This window comes from Pleurodeles waltl, chromosome 11, assembly GCF_031143425.1.
Source record: "Pleurodeles waltl isolate 20211129_DDA chromosome 11, aPleWal1.hap1.20221129, whole genome shotgun sequence".
Lineage (NCBI taxonomy): Eukaryota > Metazoa > Chordata > Amphibia > Caudata > Salamandridae > Pleurodeles > Pleurodeles waltl.
In genome coordinates this window covers 250,067,676-250,083,257 of record NC_090450.1, presented here as the reverse complement: position 1 = coordinate 250,083,257, position 15,582 = coordinate 250,067,676, and the positions used below count along the sequence as shown (strand labels likewise).

General features: G+C 40.6%; 1 protein-coding gene across 7 annotated transcripts in view; it reads left to right on the top strand.

Annotated features, from left to right (window-relative positions):
- The window catches only part of MFF (mitochondrial fission factor), a 198,777-nt gene that overhangs the window by 42,523 nt on the left and 140,672 nt on the right, over positions 1-15,582 (top strand). For 4 of the 7 annotated variants that reach the window (XM_069213503.1, XM_069213500.1, XM_069213501.1 and 1 more), the window contains exons 3-4: positions 28-75; positions 6,912-7,129. In XM_069213503.1, coding sequence (XP_069069604.1) covers positions 6,913-7,129 — 217 coding nt within the window. In that variant the 5' untranslated portion in view covers positions 28-75; position 6,912. The remainder of the gene's footprint in view (positions 1-27; positions 76-6,911; positions 7,130-15,582) is intronic. The other 3 variants (XM_069213504.1, XM_069213502.1, XM_069213506.1) reach the window with 1 other exon arrangement.

Below are 15,582 nucleotides of genomic sequence, written 5' to 3'. Positions count from 1 at the left end.
TAATCATATTTGGTTTGTTCTTTTCAGAAAGAGAAGACGCTTCAATGTAGCTTTCTCATTCTTTGATTGCTGACGGTAAGCATGGTTGTGTTGCAAAGAGAAAAAATAATAATCCCAATTCTTATCAGTTGTTTCCATCGTGTGGCATGAAATCCACTGTCTAAATGCCCTATAAATAAATATGGAGGTGAACCCACATGTGTCTCACCGGATCAACCACTGTGCACTTCGAACTGCGTCCACTAAAAATTTGTGATAGAAGTGCTTTGTGTTTCAGAGTAGAGAAGGGGCGTATGGGTTCTGGCAGCAAAAAGTTCGCTATTTCTACAAAATGTTTGCTGCCGGTCTTTTTCTACAATTATTTCATCTCTGACTACGTCACTGGACTTTATGAATGTATGCCATCGCAAATCATCCAGCAATCACGACAATTGCAACACTAGATCTTTAGTAAAAAAAAGGATAAAATTGTACAGAGGACCACATGTAGTTTGTGTTCTAGCACCGTAGTGCATTTCACTTCAATTGTACTCTGGCCCCGCGTATCTGCCAGAAGGTGCTAGGATGTTCCTTCTTTCTATGTGCTTCACGATCTAGACTAAACTACTTAGGCTGTTTGGTTATCTGTTAAAAGAAATTGGCCTGTTCTTCTACAGATCCATTGCTTTGACTGAATATTGAATTTCAGCGTGCTCATGTGTTATCCTAGAATATCGTAGTTTTAAATTGTCTTCCAGCTCCTTGAATAAAGCTTGAGCTCTATACTTACATCTCTTTTGCAGTAAAGGTGCTTTCTGAGTCTTTTCCATTGGTTGATAGGGGGGAAGCTATTCAGACATGGATTGGACACAACTACGGAAAGCTAAATTTGGTAACGCTCCTCCACAAATTACTTCTGTACATCCCTAACCACTTTCTTTAAAGAAGCAGTACCCATACACCTTCATTCTTTAATTATTTATTCAGTCACTTTCTAGAGCACAGCTGTTGTTTTATGCTCATGTTAGAACTTTGATGCAGAGGCTCATTATAGGTTTTTGAAACTCAGATGACTTTCCTAATAATTAGTGTATACCCAATTAAGGCTGCATTACACAGTAAAATACACTTGCGCAAATACTTGAAGGGCAGCGCTACAGAAAACTGGTGCTGTTTACTGGACTACTAAATGAGTAGGACAATTTCCTGCAAATGTGCACTCTAGTCATGTGCACGGAAGATAACTGTGTATATGTATGATTTCACCTGGTGCTCTGTGATTTCTCAGACTACACGCACCCTTTAAAATCAGGCCTTGATCGGGTGGATGACCCAGGACTCGAATTCTGCTTTAATACATTAGGGCTGGATCATCCAGACTGCTCAATTGCCAAGAAACTCTTTGGGGGTATGGTGGCCATAAATTCACGTTAATTGGCAGCAGGCACTGCTCACAGTAAGGAATAACGTAATATTTGGGGAACTCAACCAAATTAATGTTAAATCTCTGCGACCACTTGTGCAGTTTTTTATTTCACTTCTCAACAAGGAGTTCAATTCTGGGAGAAATGAAGAATAGAAGGTTAACTTAGAATAAATTAGAAAATGTTGGGTCCAGTTTATGAAACCGTGGTAAATCTGTACCTGTAGATTTAATTTGCTTGCTGGTGCAGAAATACTACCTAGGAATTCACCAGTATTCCCACTGGTATACCTGGAAAGTTGCACTGGGTGCAGATTTCCACATTACTACTGGGAATGTCCAGTCACTATTCCGTGGGGTTCTTGTGCCTCTCTGTGGAGTTTACCATAGTCAAGAAGTCTGCAGACGGGAAGAGAGCCCTCTTGCTAGCACACATTTGTCTTTTTCTCATCTCTGTGGGGAAAACATTTTTCTCCATGGCGAAAACTCTTTTCTTCCATCCCTGTCAAATCTAGGGGTATTCTTTTTTCCACTCTTGGAAGGGGAGTTACTCCAACTGGAGTAAATCTCTGACCGTTTTTCAGACTAGGTAATGATCGGGGCAAAGTTTGGGAATGCCCTCAAACGTAGGTATTTGTGGACGTTCTCAAACGTCCAATGCAAATCATGCTTCACGCAAGTACATTTGAAGTAATTTAGATGTTATATTACAAAAATGCTGTTGAGTGTCTTATTATCAACAAATTGGGAGTAAGACAAGAAAATAATTCTAATTCATTGTTTTCGGTGGCTATAGTGAAGGCTGCATGGGTGAAATAGAGTATAGATTAATATGCCAGGTCTGGCAGACTACCAAATTCAGATTCAGTGTTTTAAAAATGTATTCACCTAACTAAAAAAATGTAAATAATGAAGCAATTTGTTTTTTCAAGAACTAAAAATATAAAAAAAGAAATTAATAAAAATGCTGGAGTAAAGCACAAATTGAACATTGTACCTTTCCCTTTCATCGCCCAAGAAAAAAAAACCCTGAAATAGGAAAGATTCAAAACAAAAACAAGTGTTCCAAGTGTTTCGTACATTTACGTTCTTGAATACAAGTGTTAAATTTATTAAATCATGTAAAATAGCCTGCTCATCAAAAGACTTGCTTCCTGGGAATGCTAATAAATCACTCCTTTAAATGTTCAGTGATCGCCGAGAGTATGCTTCATTTTATTAATACTACTCTAGCACAAGGTGTAATCCTAAATGTGCTGAAGGAAATATTGATAATGCCATTCATGAAAAGCCCTTCTCTTCTGATACACCATTTCCAGCCAAAGATCACATTGTTACCCATTGAGCACCGATGAAGTCTGAAATGAAAACATTGGTGTTAGTAGTTCAGAATTTTGGTTAGAGGATCTGTAGGTGTCTTGTGGTTAAACATTAGTCATTTTTTGCCTAAGAAGAGGATTACAATCCTTATTTTTTTCTGATGGTTTACAAGTTGCAAAGAGCAGGGTGATCACAAACTGTACAATTTCGGTGTAACTTACTAGTTTTGTGTGTTTTGTTGTGATTTATTGATAGTTGCTATAAGGTGTCTGTTTTTACTGTGATAGCTATTTTGTACTGTGCCTAGTCTCGGCCTACACACAATTACCCATGGATTAAACATTCATTGGTCAACCAATTTACCCTGTAGAGTCAAGAAACGTTTGGAAGCCCACCTTTTCATTCCATATCATGTGCCAAGCATTCTGGTAAAAAGGTAAGCATGCAGTTTCCCTTTTGATACTGCTAGGTACCTCCTACAAGTCCTAGAATCACAGAAAAAGGTTTGAAGCTAACAAACCACCTTTGCTGTCAAAAACGTTTCTCAGGGCTTTCTCTATTTGCCTGTCGTGTCTCTATTTGTTTGTTCTGTGTCTGTTGTCTCATCATCCCTCAAATTTTTAAAATCACGTGAAAACAATTGCAACTGTGCTTTTGTACTTCCTTCGCTAGGCTTCTTCTCTACAAAAATTGTCCATTGTTCTTCCGTGTCTCCTGCTTAGGACAAACTACTTAAGAAATAGTTTCAACTTGTCCGTTCTTTTCACAGAAGTGGTCTTTCTCTTCTACTTTTTTCAGTAATTCAGCTTTACTGTGTTTATTGTCACTAGCCAGTTTATAGCTTAAAAACTTTACAAGACCGGGTATTAGACAATCTTAAAATAGTTAGAACTCCTAATACAGTGTTTTAAAACTATGATAACATATATAGTGAGATCTGGTAGGTTTGCAGCAGGCTGATGCCTCCGGAAGACAGGTGGATCTTGGGAGAGTGAGGCACATAATTTGGGCCTTCTGCCAACCCTACTTACTTTAACTCCACTTTTGCAAGATCACTTTTCACATTATTGCACAGTTTATTTAGGTCTGAATGAGGGAACCACTGGCCTTTCAGTTTTTTACCACAGCTGAATGGTTGTCCATTGGTGAGCGGGTTGAGTTATTAGGTGGTCCAATAACACAGCTCAGTGCTTTTTTGTGTACGTAAGGATGTGGGTGGGCTCTCTGTGCTGTTATTATTACGAGTCCTGGATTATGGATTGTTTGTTGTGAAACATGCAGAAGCCTCATAACTGTTTCTTGCTGTTTTCTGTTCTGTATAATGGTTTCAATGGATTTTGGGCACGTTCGTCCCATTCTTTGGCTTTGGGTCTGTATTGTGCATATAAATTAACATGAAGTATTGCTTTGCATATACTTTTGTTTCTGAAAATTGTGGCGCTTTAAGAATAGGACATACTGTTATGGATGATAATTTTGGCATTGTGTGGCTTTAGAGTTGGTTGTGTGTGTTAGAATGTGGAATGTCTGTCTACATGTTCTCTTGTGGCTGCTAGTCTTTTCAAGCTTTCAGATTACTTAACAGTGGATGCATACTGTACCGATAGATACAGTGGGTTGAAACAGCTTACAATAAGGCTAAGAATCTTAAAAATCTCATCACAAAGACGTTTCTGCACAAATAGTAAATACAGATCTTCTGTAATGTTCTCAGGATCCTGCAAGATTTGGGGGCCAGAAATATCTCTCTCAACAAGATGTTTCTGTTTCACACAGTTTGTATGCACAGGGCCTTAGTTCTCCAACCTTCATTGTACCATAGAAGCAATTTCATCACTGAGAAGAACATGCACCAGGAAGACATATGGCAGAGGAAACCCTTAGTTCTACTCAAATTAACTGCCTCAGATAAGATTGGCCAACTCCTTTCTTTGTTTGGCACAGGGGGTGCATAGAGACTCGATTAGTATGGGGTGGAGGCCAGGGGTTGCCACAGCTAACTGCAGCCATGAATTATATGATGAAATTATGTCTATGAATTATATGTGGCTATTTGCTGCCTACCACATAGCAACTGGGATATTGTTTTCCAATTTATGATTTTTAGAACGTTCATTGGTACTGCCCACTCCACTTTGTCTTCTAATTGCTTGAAACTGTTGGCGCTTTGCATTTATAAATTACCATTTGGTCGATTAGAAGGATCTGTGCCATGTGTGTCACAAAGGACAGGGTCCCAAGGTAAATAAAGAATACCTACACAAGAAAACATTCAAAATCTTAATCTTGAAGGTTTATTTAAAATTAATAATATTATAGAAAGCAAAAAGCAAATTGGTTAATAAATTCAAACCTGCATCAATATCAAACACAAATTCTAAATAGAGGATCAGCAAGAGGACCAAAAGGAAGTCTGGCTCTGGAGAAAGCAAGGAAAAGTTTAGCTCACATCCCAGGAAAGGTGCTTTTCATAGGCTTTCAGCCCTTGAAAGTAGTGCTCATGATATGCAGTGAAATGAGGTAATTATGACAACACCCAAAACATTTCCATAAACACATGATAAATAAACTGCAACATTGAGAGAGACCGCTCCGGAATGCCTAACTTATTCTAACCCTTAAACTAAAAACAAGAGAACAGCATTACATCTTTACATGTATTAAGTACACTGGACCTTTCAGAGTCATCCAATGAAACAAGAAAAGTCCTTGACTTCTTGCAAGTGTGAATATAGTAAGGACACAGCTTCAGAAGAAGTTAGAAAATTGATATTTCGTCTCAGCACAGCACTACAGAACAGATCCCATTTCAAATATTTTATGAAAAGAAGGCGCTGCTGAGAGAAACATGTGCACGTAGAAAACTTTCCAGTGTTGTCTTTAGACGTCAGTGCAAAACAATACCGGCCTAGTAGATTTATTTTTGCGGCATAGTTATGCTAATTTATACACACAAAACGAATGTTAAACTTTTAATTAGTAAATCTGCTTTGACCAAATGTTTTCAAGGGGAGAACAGAGAAATTGAAGTTCTAAACTAGTAAAGTATTACTTCATAAAGAATCTTTAATAACACCACCTTTCTGAATGTCTGAAAGCAAAAAATGTTTTTCCCAGTTAGGATTTTACTGAAAGAGGAAAACCTCTTAACAGTTGGTTAGTGGGATGGCCTTCCACCGCCCATGGAAGTCATAATGTTTAGAAGTCAAGGAAACATTTTATAATTGAATTATTTGATTCTGTGCTTTATTCATAAAAAACTAAAAACCAAAATTAAGTGCTGATGCCTCCCCCCCCCCCCAATGTTTTTCTTAGGAACCCACCTCTGGCCTTGCAGAGTGCCGATTTTATGAAATACCAAGGCTGTCTAGTTTTCAGTGTACCTCATGCCACTTACATTCACCACCCTACACTTGCTGTCCCTTTTTCATCTTTTCCCTATCTTTCTCTTCTTTACTCTCTCTGTCTCTCTCTCTCTCCCTTTTCTCAATATTTCTGTCTTACTTTGAGGCAAAGACTGATGATGAAGAATTAGTCTTATTCCCCTAAAATGACTGTTTGTGACCCCCCTTCTGCAAGGCACAAATTAAGAAGTGCTTTGGTTGCACTTCTAACTTATTCTTGGAAACTGTTTGTCAGACAGAATAAAATGTGTGTATGCAAGCAAGGAAACTAATAATTGAGAGAGCACTCATCATAGGCTCCTCGATGGAAAATGACCGCAGAAAAGTGTTGTGTTTTTTTCAGGAACATTAGCTTCCAAACAGGTAGTTTGGAAGCCTGGTTATATTACTTAACTACTTATATACCATGGCTCTTATCAAGCTAGATACATTTTTCCCTATTAACTGTGTGCTAAATGGAAGGTAATTATAAAAGGTTTGGTTTCCTTGACTGTGGTTGTCTTGTTAAATAATGTTTGGAATGGAAGTAATGGTAAATGCCAAAACCCATTGCTTGAGAGACCTACAAGTACTTAGTGCATATTTATTAGAGGGTGTGTAGTCTTCAGAAAGGGCCAGCCATCGAGAAAAGTGTTTTGGGACGTAAGCAATATCTTTTTTAAAAAAAAATCTTAAATAATCTCTTAATTTTCCAGGCTTTCTTTGTGAAAAGTTTTCCTAATGGTATTTTTTGCATTGATTGAATTACCTTTCCTAACCATGCATTTTTATTCTTATTTTATCAGAATGAGCGTGGCAGCTTTCCCTTCTCCGACGGTAGAGATGGCAGAAATGAATCGCATTCAGTATGAAATAGACTACACACATGGCATAAGTCAACGAATGAGAGTCCCAGAAAAATTAAAAGTTGCACCGACAAATGCAAACCTTGACCAGAATATGCAAGGTGGTGTTTCAAATTCTGGTACTATTATGCAGGTTCCAGAGAGGATTATTGTGGCAGGTTTGTTCCATAATAACTTGTTTATTAACCTATGTTTATTTTCACCGCTGTCTCAATAAACTGCAAAGTTGTAAACAGATTTATTGGAGGTATATATATATATATATATATATGTTCGGTGGCATGTGTAGCTGCAGATACACGTGCTGTGCATTATCCTGCCATCTAGTGTTGGGCTCGGAGTGTTACAAGTTGTTTTTCTTCGAAGAAGTCTTTTCGAGTCACAAGACCGAGTGACTCCTCCCTTTCGGCTCCATTGCGCATGGGCGTCGACTCCATCTTAGATTGTTTTCTTTCCACCATCGGGTTCGGAGGTGTTCCTCTTCGCTCCGTATTTCGAATCGGGAAAGTTAGCTGATTATCGAAAATTCAACGGTATTGTTATCGTTGGGTACCGGGTTAGTGTTATTGTATCGGCACTGACATCAAGAGCGCTCCGGCGGCCCTTCGGGGCTTCCGTTCTTCACCGGGGCCTGGTCGGCCCGACCACACCCGTCGTCGAAGACTAATGGACCGGACCCCCTTCCGCTTCTGTCCGAAGTGTAATTCGAAGTATCCCTATACAGACCAGCACCTGGTCTGTAATCTGTGTTTATCACCAGAACACAGGAAGGATAATTGCGAGGCTTGTTGAGCGTTTCGATAAAAAAAGACCCTAAGAGATCGACGAGCAAGAAGACTGCAAATGGCGTCGACACCGAGAGAGCAACTCGACGTCGGAGAAGAGGAAAGCATTTCCATCCAGGGATTGGACTTGGACGAATCCGAAAGTGACCGAACCTCGACGGTGCAGCGAACAGTGAGAAAACCTGCCCCGTCCAAAACTCACACAAAGATCTTTAAGGCCAAGGGGACGCCACCGCCAACAGGCCATGGTTTAACCCATTGAAAAGAAGGTGACCAAACATCGGCACCGAAAAAGGCCAGGGATTTGCCGAAGACTTCCGACTCCGGTCGAGATTCCGGCACCAAACGCTCTCGACACCGAGAGTTCGACTCACCCAAAGTGAGAAAAATATAATCTGAACCGAAAAAGACTATATCCGAAACCTCGGTACCGAAAAAAGCAGCTTCGGAGCCGAAAAGAAGCTCTTACACAGAAGAGCAAGGACTTTCCAGCCAAATGAAGGAAAGACATAGATTTGAGCAGGAATTAAGTATGGATGAAAGGGACCATACAGAAAGGAGGTTCCATATCCAGAAAGAGGCTGGAAAAATACAAACTCTACCTCCAATCAAGTCTAAAAGGAAACTTGCATTTCAGGAGACAGAAATGCAGCTAAGGCAAAGGTGGTTAGAGACAAATCCCCACCACAAAGGTTTTCACCACAACCGTCCCCACCGCACTCACTACAACTGTCTCCAGTGGGAACAGCTCCAATGCAGTCACCCACACATACAGGGATGACACAGGATGATGCTGATGCTGATGCATGGGACTAATGATGCACCAGTATCGGATAACAGTCCGGATTGTTATCCAACAAAGCCGTCAACTCCAGAGGACAGTACTGCATATACGCAGGTACTATCCAGGGCAGCTACGTTCCACAACGTAGCAATGCTTTCAGAGCCAATAGAGGATGATTTCCTGTTTAACATCTTAGCATCCACCCACGCTTCCTATCAGTCTGCCAATGCTCCCGGGTATGCTCAAACACGCAAAACAAGTATTCCAGGAGCCAGTTAAAGGAAGGGCTATCAAGCATAGGGTTGAGAAGAAGTACAAGCCTCCCCCAACGGATCCTGTGTTAATAACACAACAACTTAAACCTGACTCAGTGGTTTTAGGAGCAGCAAGAAAGAGAGCAAACTCTCAATCGTCAGGAGACGCTCCACCGCCTGACAAAGAGAGCAGAAAGTTTGACGCAGCGGGCAAACGAGTGGCAGCAAAAGCAGCCAATCAATGGTGGATTGCTAATTTGCAAGCCCTACTTGCAAGCTACGACAGGGCACACTGGGACGAGATTCAACACATCATACAGCACTTGCCCAAAGAACACCAGAAACGTGCCCAACAGGTTGTGGAAGAAGGACAGGCCATATCCAACAACCAGATAAGGTCCGCACTAGACTCGGCAGACACGGCAGCACAAACGGTCAACACGGCGGTAACCATTCGCAGGCATGCATGGTTAAGAAGCTCTGGATTCAGGCCAGAGATCCAACAAGCGGTGTTGAACATGCCATTTAACCAAGAACAATTGTTTGGGCTGGAAGTGGACACAGCAATTGAAAAGTTAAAAAAAAGACACGGACAAATCCATGGGCGCGCTCTACTCCCCAAAAGTCAGAGGCACCTTTAGGAAACCACAATTCTGAGGAGGTTTTCGACAGCAAACATCAGAGCCTTCCACCTCTCAAACCAGACCCACCTATCAGGCACAATATCAAAGGGGAGGGTTTCGTGGTTCCTATAGAGGACAGTTCCCAAGAGGAAGGGGAAAGTTCCAGGCACCCAAACCAAGCCAGACCAAACAGTGACTTCAATGTCACAAAACCCCAACACTTATCATCAGTGGGGGGGAGGCTAACCGCATATTATCAAAACTGGACACACATTACCACAGACGCATGGGTCCTATCAATTATCCAACATGGTTATTGCATAGAATTCACAAATTTCCCGCCAATGTGCCACCAAGAACACACAATCTGTCCAAACAACACTTAGACCTATTACAAACAGAAGTCCAAGTACTATTACAAAAACAAGCAATAGAGCTAGTACCCAATCATCAGAAAGGAACAGGCGTCTACTCACTATATTTCCTAATTCCAAAAAAGGACAAAACGTTAAGACCTATCTTAGATCTCAGAACACTGAATCTCTTCATCAAATCAGACCACTTCCACTTGGTAACTCTTCAAGACGTGGTTCCGTTACTAAAAAAGGAGGACTACATGTCAACATTGGATCTCAAGGATGCGTATTTCCGTAGACCCATCCATCCTTCTCAAAGAAAATACTTAAGGTTTGTAATAAAAGGCGTACACTATCAATTCAAAGTGCTACCGTTCGGGATAACAACGGCCCCAAGAGTATTCACAAAATGCCTAGCAGTGGTAGCCGCTCACATAAGGAGACAGCACATGCAAGTATTCCCATATTTGGACGACTGGCTAATAAAAACCAACACTCATCAACAATGTCTTCTTCACACGCAATACGTCATATAAAACTCTACACAAACTAGGGTTCTCCATAAATTACCAGAAATCAAATCTGCAACCATCCCAAATACAACAATACTTGGGAGCAACACTCAACACACAAAGAGCAATTGCCACTCCAAGTCCACAAAGGGTCCAAGCGTTCCAAAATGTAACATCAAGCATACAGTCAAACCAACACTACCCAGTAAGGTTTGTAATGAAACTTCTAGGCATGATGTCTTCATGCACAGCCATTGTCCCAAATGCAATGTTACACATGAGGCCCTTGCAACAGTGCCTAGCAAAACAATGGACACAAGCACAGGGTCAACTTCAAGATCTAGTGTTGATAGACCGCCAAACACACTTCTCGCTTCAATGGTGGAACCCTATAAATTTAAACAAAGGGCTGCCATTCCAAGACCCAGTGCCTCAAGCTGTTATCACAACAGATGCTTCCATGATAGGGTGGGGAGCACATCTCAACAAGCACAGCATACAGGGCCAATGGGACAATCAGCAAAAACAACTTCACATAAATCATTTGGAACTGCTAGCGGTGTTTCTAGCATTAAAAGCATTTCAACCAATGGTAGCCCACAAACACATCCTTGTCAAAACCGACAACATAACAATGTATTATCTCAACAAACAAGGGGGGACACACTCGTCACAACTGTGTCTCTTAGCACAAAGAATTTGGCTTTGGGCAATTCACAATCACATTCGCCTGATGGCACAATACATACCAGGCATTCAGAATCAGTTAGCCGACAATCTCAGTCGAGACCACCAGCAAAATCACGAATGGGAAATTCATCCCCAGATCCTACAGGATCACTTCCACCGCTGGGGAACACCAAACATAGACCTATTCGCAACAAAAGAAAACACAAAATGCCAAAACTTCGCGTCCAGGTACCCACACTCTCATTCCAAGGGCAATGCACTAAGGATGAGTTGGTCAGGGATATTTGCTTAAGCTTTTCCCCCTCTCCCACTCATTCCTTACCTGGTCAACAAACTAAGTCAAAACAAACTCAAACTAATACTCATTGCACCAACCTGGGCTCGCCAACCGTGGTACACAACACTGTTGGACTTATCGGTAGTACCCCACATCAAACTACCAAACATACCAGATCTGTTAACACAACACAAACAACAGATCAAACACCCGAATTCAGCATCGCTCAATCTAGCGATCTGGCTCTTGAAGTCTTCGAATTATGACATTTAAATCTTACACAAGAGTGTTTCGAGGTCATTAAAGAAGCAAGAAAACCAACAACAAGGCATTGTTACGCAAACAAATGGAAAAGATTTGTTTGCTACTGCCACACTAACCAGATCCAACCACTACATAACTCCACAAAGGACATTGTAAGCTACTTATTACACTTACAAAAGTCTAATCTAGCATTCTCTTCCATTAAAATACATCTCACTGTAATATCTGCCTACCTGCAGATTACTCATACAACATCGCTTTATAGAATCCCAGTCATTAAAGCATTTATGGAGGGACTAAAAAGAATACTACCCCAAGGACACCACCAGTACCTTCGTGGAACCTTAATATTGTGTTAACACGATTCATGGGCCCACCATTCGAACCCATGCATTCTTTTGAAATGCAATATCTGACTTGGAAAGTAGCCTTTCTAATAGCTATCACATCACTTAGAAGAGTAAGTGAGATACAAGCATTTACTATTCAAGAACCCTTTATACAAATACATAAACATTAAGTGGTTCTCCATACAAATCCTAAATTCTTACCAAAAGTCATATCACCATTCCACCTAAACCAAACTGCGGAACTCCCAGTCTTCTTTCCGCAACCAGACTCAGTAGCCGAAAGAGCATTACATACATTAAACATAAAAAGAGCACTAATGTATTACATTGACAGAACAAAACAATTTCGTAACACAAAACAATTGTTTGTAGCCTTCAAAAAAACCTCATGCATGTAATCTTATATCCATACAAGGCATCGCCAGATGGATAGTTAAATGTATTCAAACTTGCTATATTAAAGCAAAAAGAGATTGGTCTCGTGACTCGAAAAGACTTCTTCGAAGAAAAACAACTTGTAACACTCTGAGCCCAACACTAGATGGCAGGATAATGCACAGCATGTGAATCTGCAGTGTCTCATGACACGAACAGATGTACACTGGGTAAGTGACAGTTTATATATATATATATATATATATATATATATATAGATAAATATATAATAAAATAAATTAAATTTCACTTTGGAGGTGTCCTGGGTCTCCTGATATCTAAAGGAGTGTTGGAAGTGTTATTGGGGCTTCTCGGAGCCCATCCGGGGCCGCTGTGCAGAGCACCTGCATTCAGAGACTTTATTGTGAGATATATATATATATATATATATATATATAATATAATATAATATGTGGGCCATCTGCCAAAAGAAGTCTGGTGTCCCTTCATTCCTACTTTGTGTGTATACCCCTTTAGGCACTCCAATTAGGGTAGTACACAGCTATCACAGTCTATATCCCTCTGACACCAAGGCTTTTGTTTTCTGATTTAGAATGAAAACTTTTTTTATTAGCTTAAACTCTTTGTTTCAAACATTTTGAACCATGTATTAGTTAACACCAAACTTTTTATATCAGGTCACAGATTTTGTAGTAAAAAAAGATGCCTTCTCTCAAGGGAGCATACGCTAAGAAGCTGAAAAGTTTAAGACGGGAAGCTCAAAACCCATACCTGAACCTTTTGTTGGATTCACCAAAGCAGACACACAATTCACGCGGCAGGGATGTCCCCTGTCAACATTACTTTTTGCCTTGTTCATTGAACCATTAGCAATAGCCATTTGCACAAATATAGACGTGGTGCCCCCCACCCTCTATAAGTGGGATGACGCCTATTAAACTCTACGTGGATGAAATTGCTTTGTTTCTAAAACCTGGCATAGAAATCCAGGAAAAGGTCTTGGGAATCTTTCAAGAATATCAAGAGATTGGGGGCTATAAAATTAATACGTCCAAAACAGAAATGTTGCTATATAGCTGTGCATCTGATACTTCACTTCCTGAATTTCACTCGCTAATTAATCCCAATCCTAAATGGTACCTTGGAGTGTTTGTTTCTGGGAACATTCATGATTTATATGCGTTAAAATATACTCCCCTCATTGTGAAAATCAAGACACTGTTCTCTAAATGGACCAATTTGCCATTGTCAATTTTGGGCCACATTGCTTTGATTCGCATGTCCATTCTTCCTCTGTAATTTCTTGTTTGCCGCTCACATCCTAGCCCTGCAGACCAAGTGTTTTTTTAAGGAGCTTGAGGGAATGTTCTCTGCTTTTTTTAGGGGCTAATAAAATTCCGCATACTGCTTCTGAACACCTTATATTGCCCCCTAGGGGAAGGGGGCCTCGGCCTCCCCGATTTAAGGGAACTCTATTTTGCTAATTTTGCACACACTACATTCAGATTTCACAACGCTTCGAATGTAAAGTTAAACTTAAGTGACAGTTTTTTTTCTTGATCTAATTTTTCAAGATTATCAGATTGTTGACTTCCTCAGGCTTACGAAAAACTCCCAAGAAAGTGTTATTATAAGACTCTGCAGTGGCTGCTAAAATGTTAGACTCAATTACTTAAGCATTATCAAATACCTGTCATCGACGGGGCAACCCGACTGGCTGATCCATTTAATGGGGATCATCCCCTTCTTGAGAAAAACATTAGTTCCAAATGCTAATGCAACAGCTTTCGCACAGTGATGGACTTTATACTAGTGACTCTTGGATGGGTTGGAGTGAAGTCGAGGTTAACATTAGGCACTTTAAAGCTGTGTTAGAATGGTCTTATATTCAAATTCTACATTATTGACCCTAGATAATTGTGAGTCTAGATTTAGCAGAAGATTTATTGGAGTCCAGAACTCGTAGGTCTATCAGCTGTTGGGTATCTCTTTTTATGCAGCAGAATGCCAATATCTTATTTTTAAAAGCTTGAGACAAATGGCGGCCAAAGAAGGCATTGTGTTTATGTAGGAAAGTACCATCGTGCCTGGCATGTTACCCCCAATTTTACTGTATATATGTTTGGTTTTTCCTGTGTCACTGGGATCCTGCTAGCCAGGACCCCAGTGCTCATAAGGTGTGCCCTCTATGTGTTCCCTGTGTGGTGCCTAACTGTATCACTGAGGCTCTGCTAACCAGAACCTCAGTGTGTATGCTCTCTCTGCTTTTAAAATTGTCACTGCAGGCTAGTGACCAATTTGACCAATTCTGAATGTCACACTGGAACACACTTATAATTCCCTAGTATATGGGATCTAGGTACCCTGGTTATTTGTGTTCTAGGAGATCCCTATGGGCTGCAGCAATTCTTTTGCCACCAATAGGGAGCTCAGACAATTCTTACACAGGACTGCCAAAGCAGCCTGAGTGAAATAACATCCACGTTATTTCACAGCCATTTGATAATGCACGTAAAGTAACTTATAAGTCACCTATATATCTAACCCTCACTTAGTGAAGGTTAGGTGCAAAGTTACTTAGTGTGAGGGCACCCTGGCACTAGCCAAGGTGCCCCCACATTATTCAGGGTAATTTCCCCGGCATTTGTGAGTGCGGTGACACCATTACACGCGTGCACTACATATAGGTCAATACCTATATACTTTGCAGAATCCCCTATTTCGACTTTACTGTCTTTCTGGGGTAGTAGGGTAGCTTTACTCCTACTTTTCAGGGTCTTGGGGTGGGGTATCTTGGACACCCTTAGTGTTTTCTTACACTCCCAGCGACCCTCTACACACTACACTAGGCCTGGGGTCCATTCGTGGTTCGCATTCCACTTTTGGAGTGTATGGTTTGTGTTGCCCCTAGTCCTATTGTCTCCTATTGCATTCTATTGTGCCCTACAGTGTTTGCACTACTTTTCTAACTGTTTACTTACCTGATTTTGGTTTGTGTGTATATTTTGTGTATATCACTTACCTCCTAAGGGAGTATATCCTCTGAGATACTTTTGGCATATTGTCACTAAAATGAAGTACCTTTATTTTTAGTTGAGTATTGTGTTTTCTTATGATATAGTGCTAAGTGATATAAGTAGTATAGTAGGAGCTTTGCATGTCTCCTAGTTCATCCTAAGCTGCTCTGCTATAGCTACCTAGAACGCTACTAATCTACTAATAAGGGATAACTGGACCTGGCACAAGGTGTAAGTACCACTAGGTACCCACTATAAGCCAGGCCAGCCTCCTACAGCCGCTCAATTGAATAAGGTTAATAA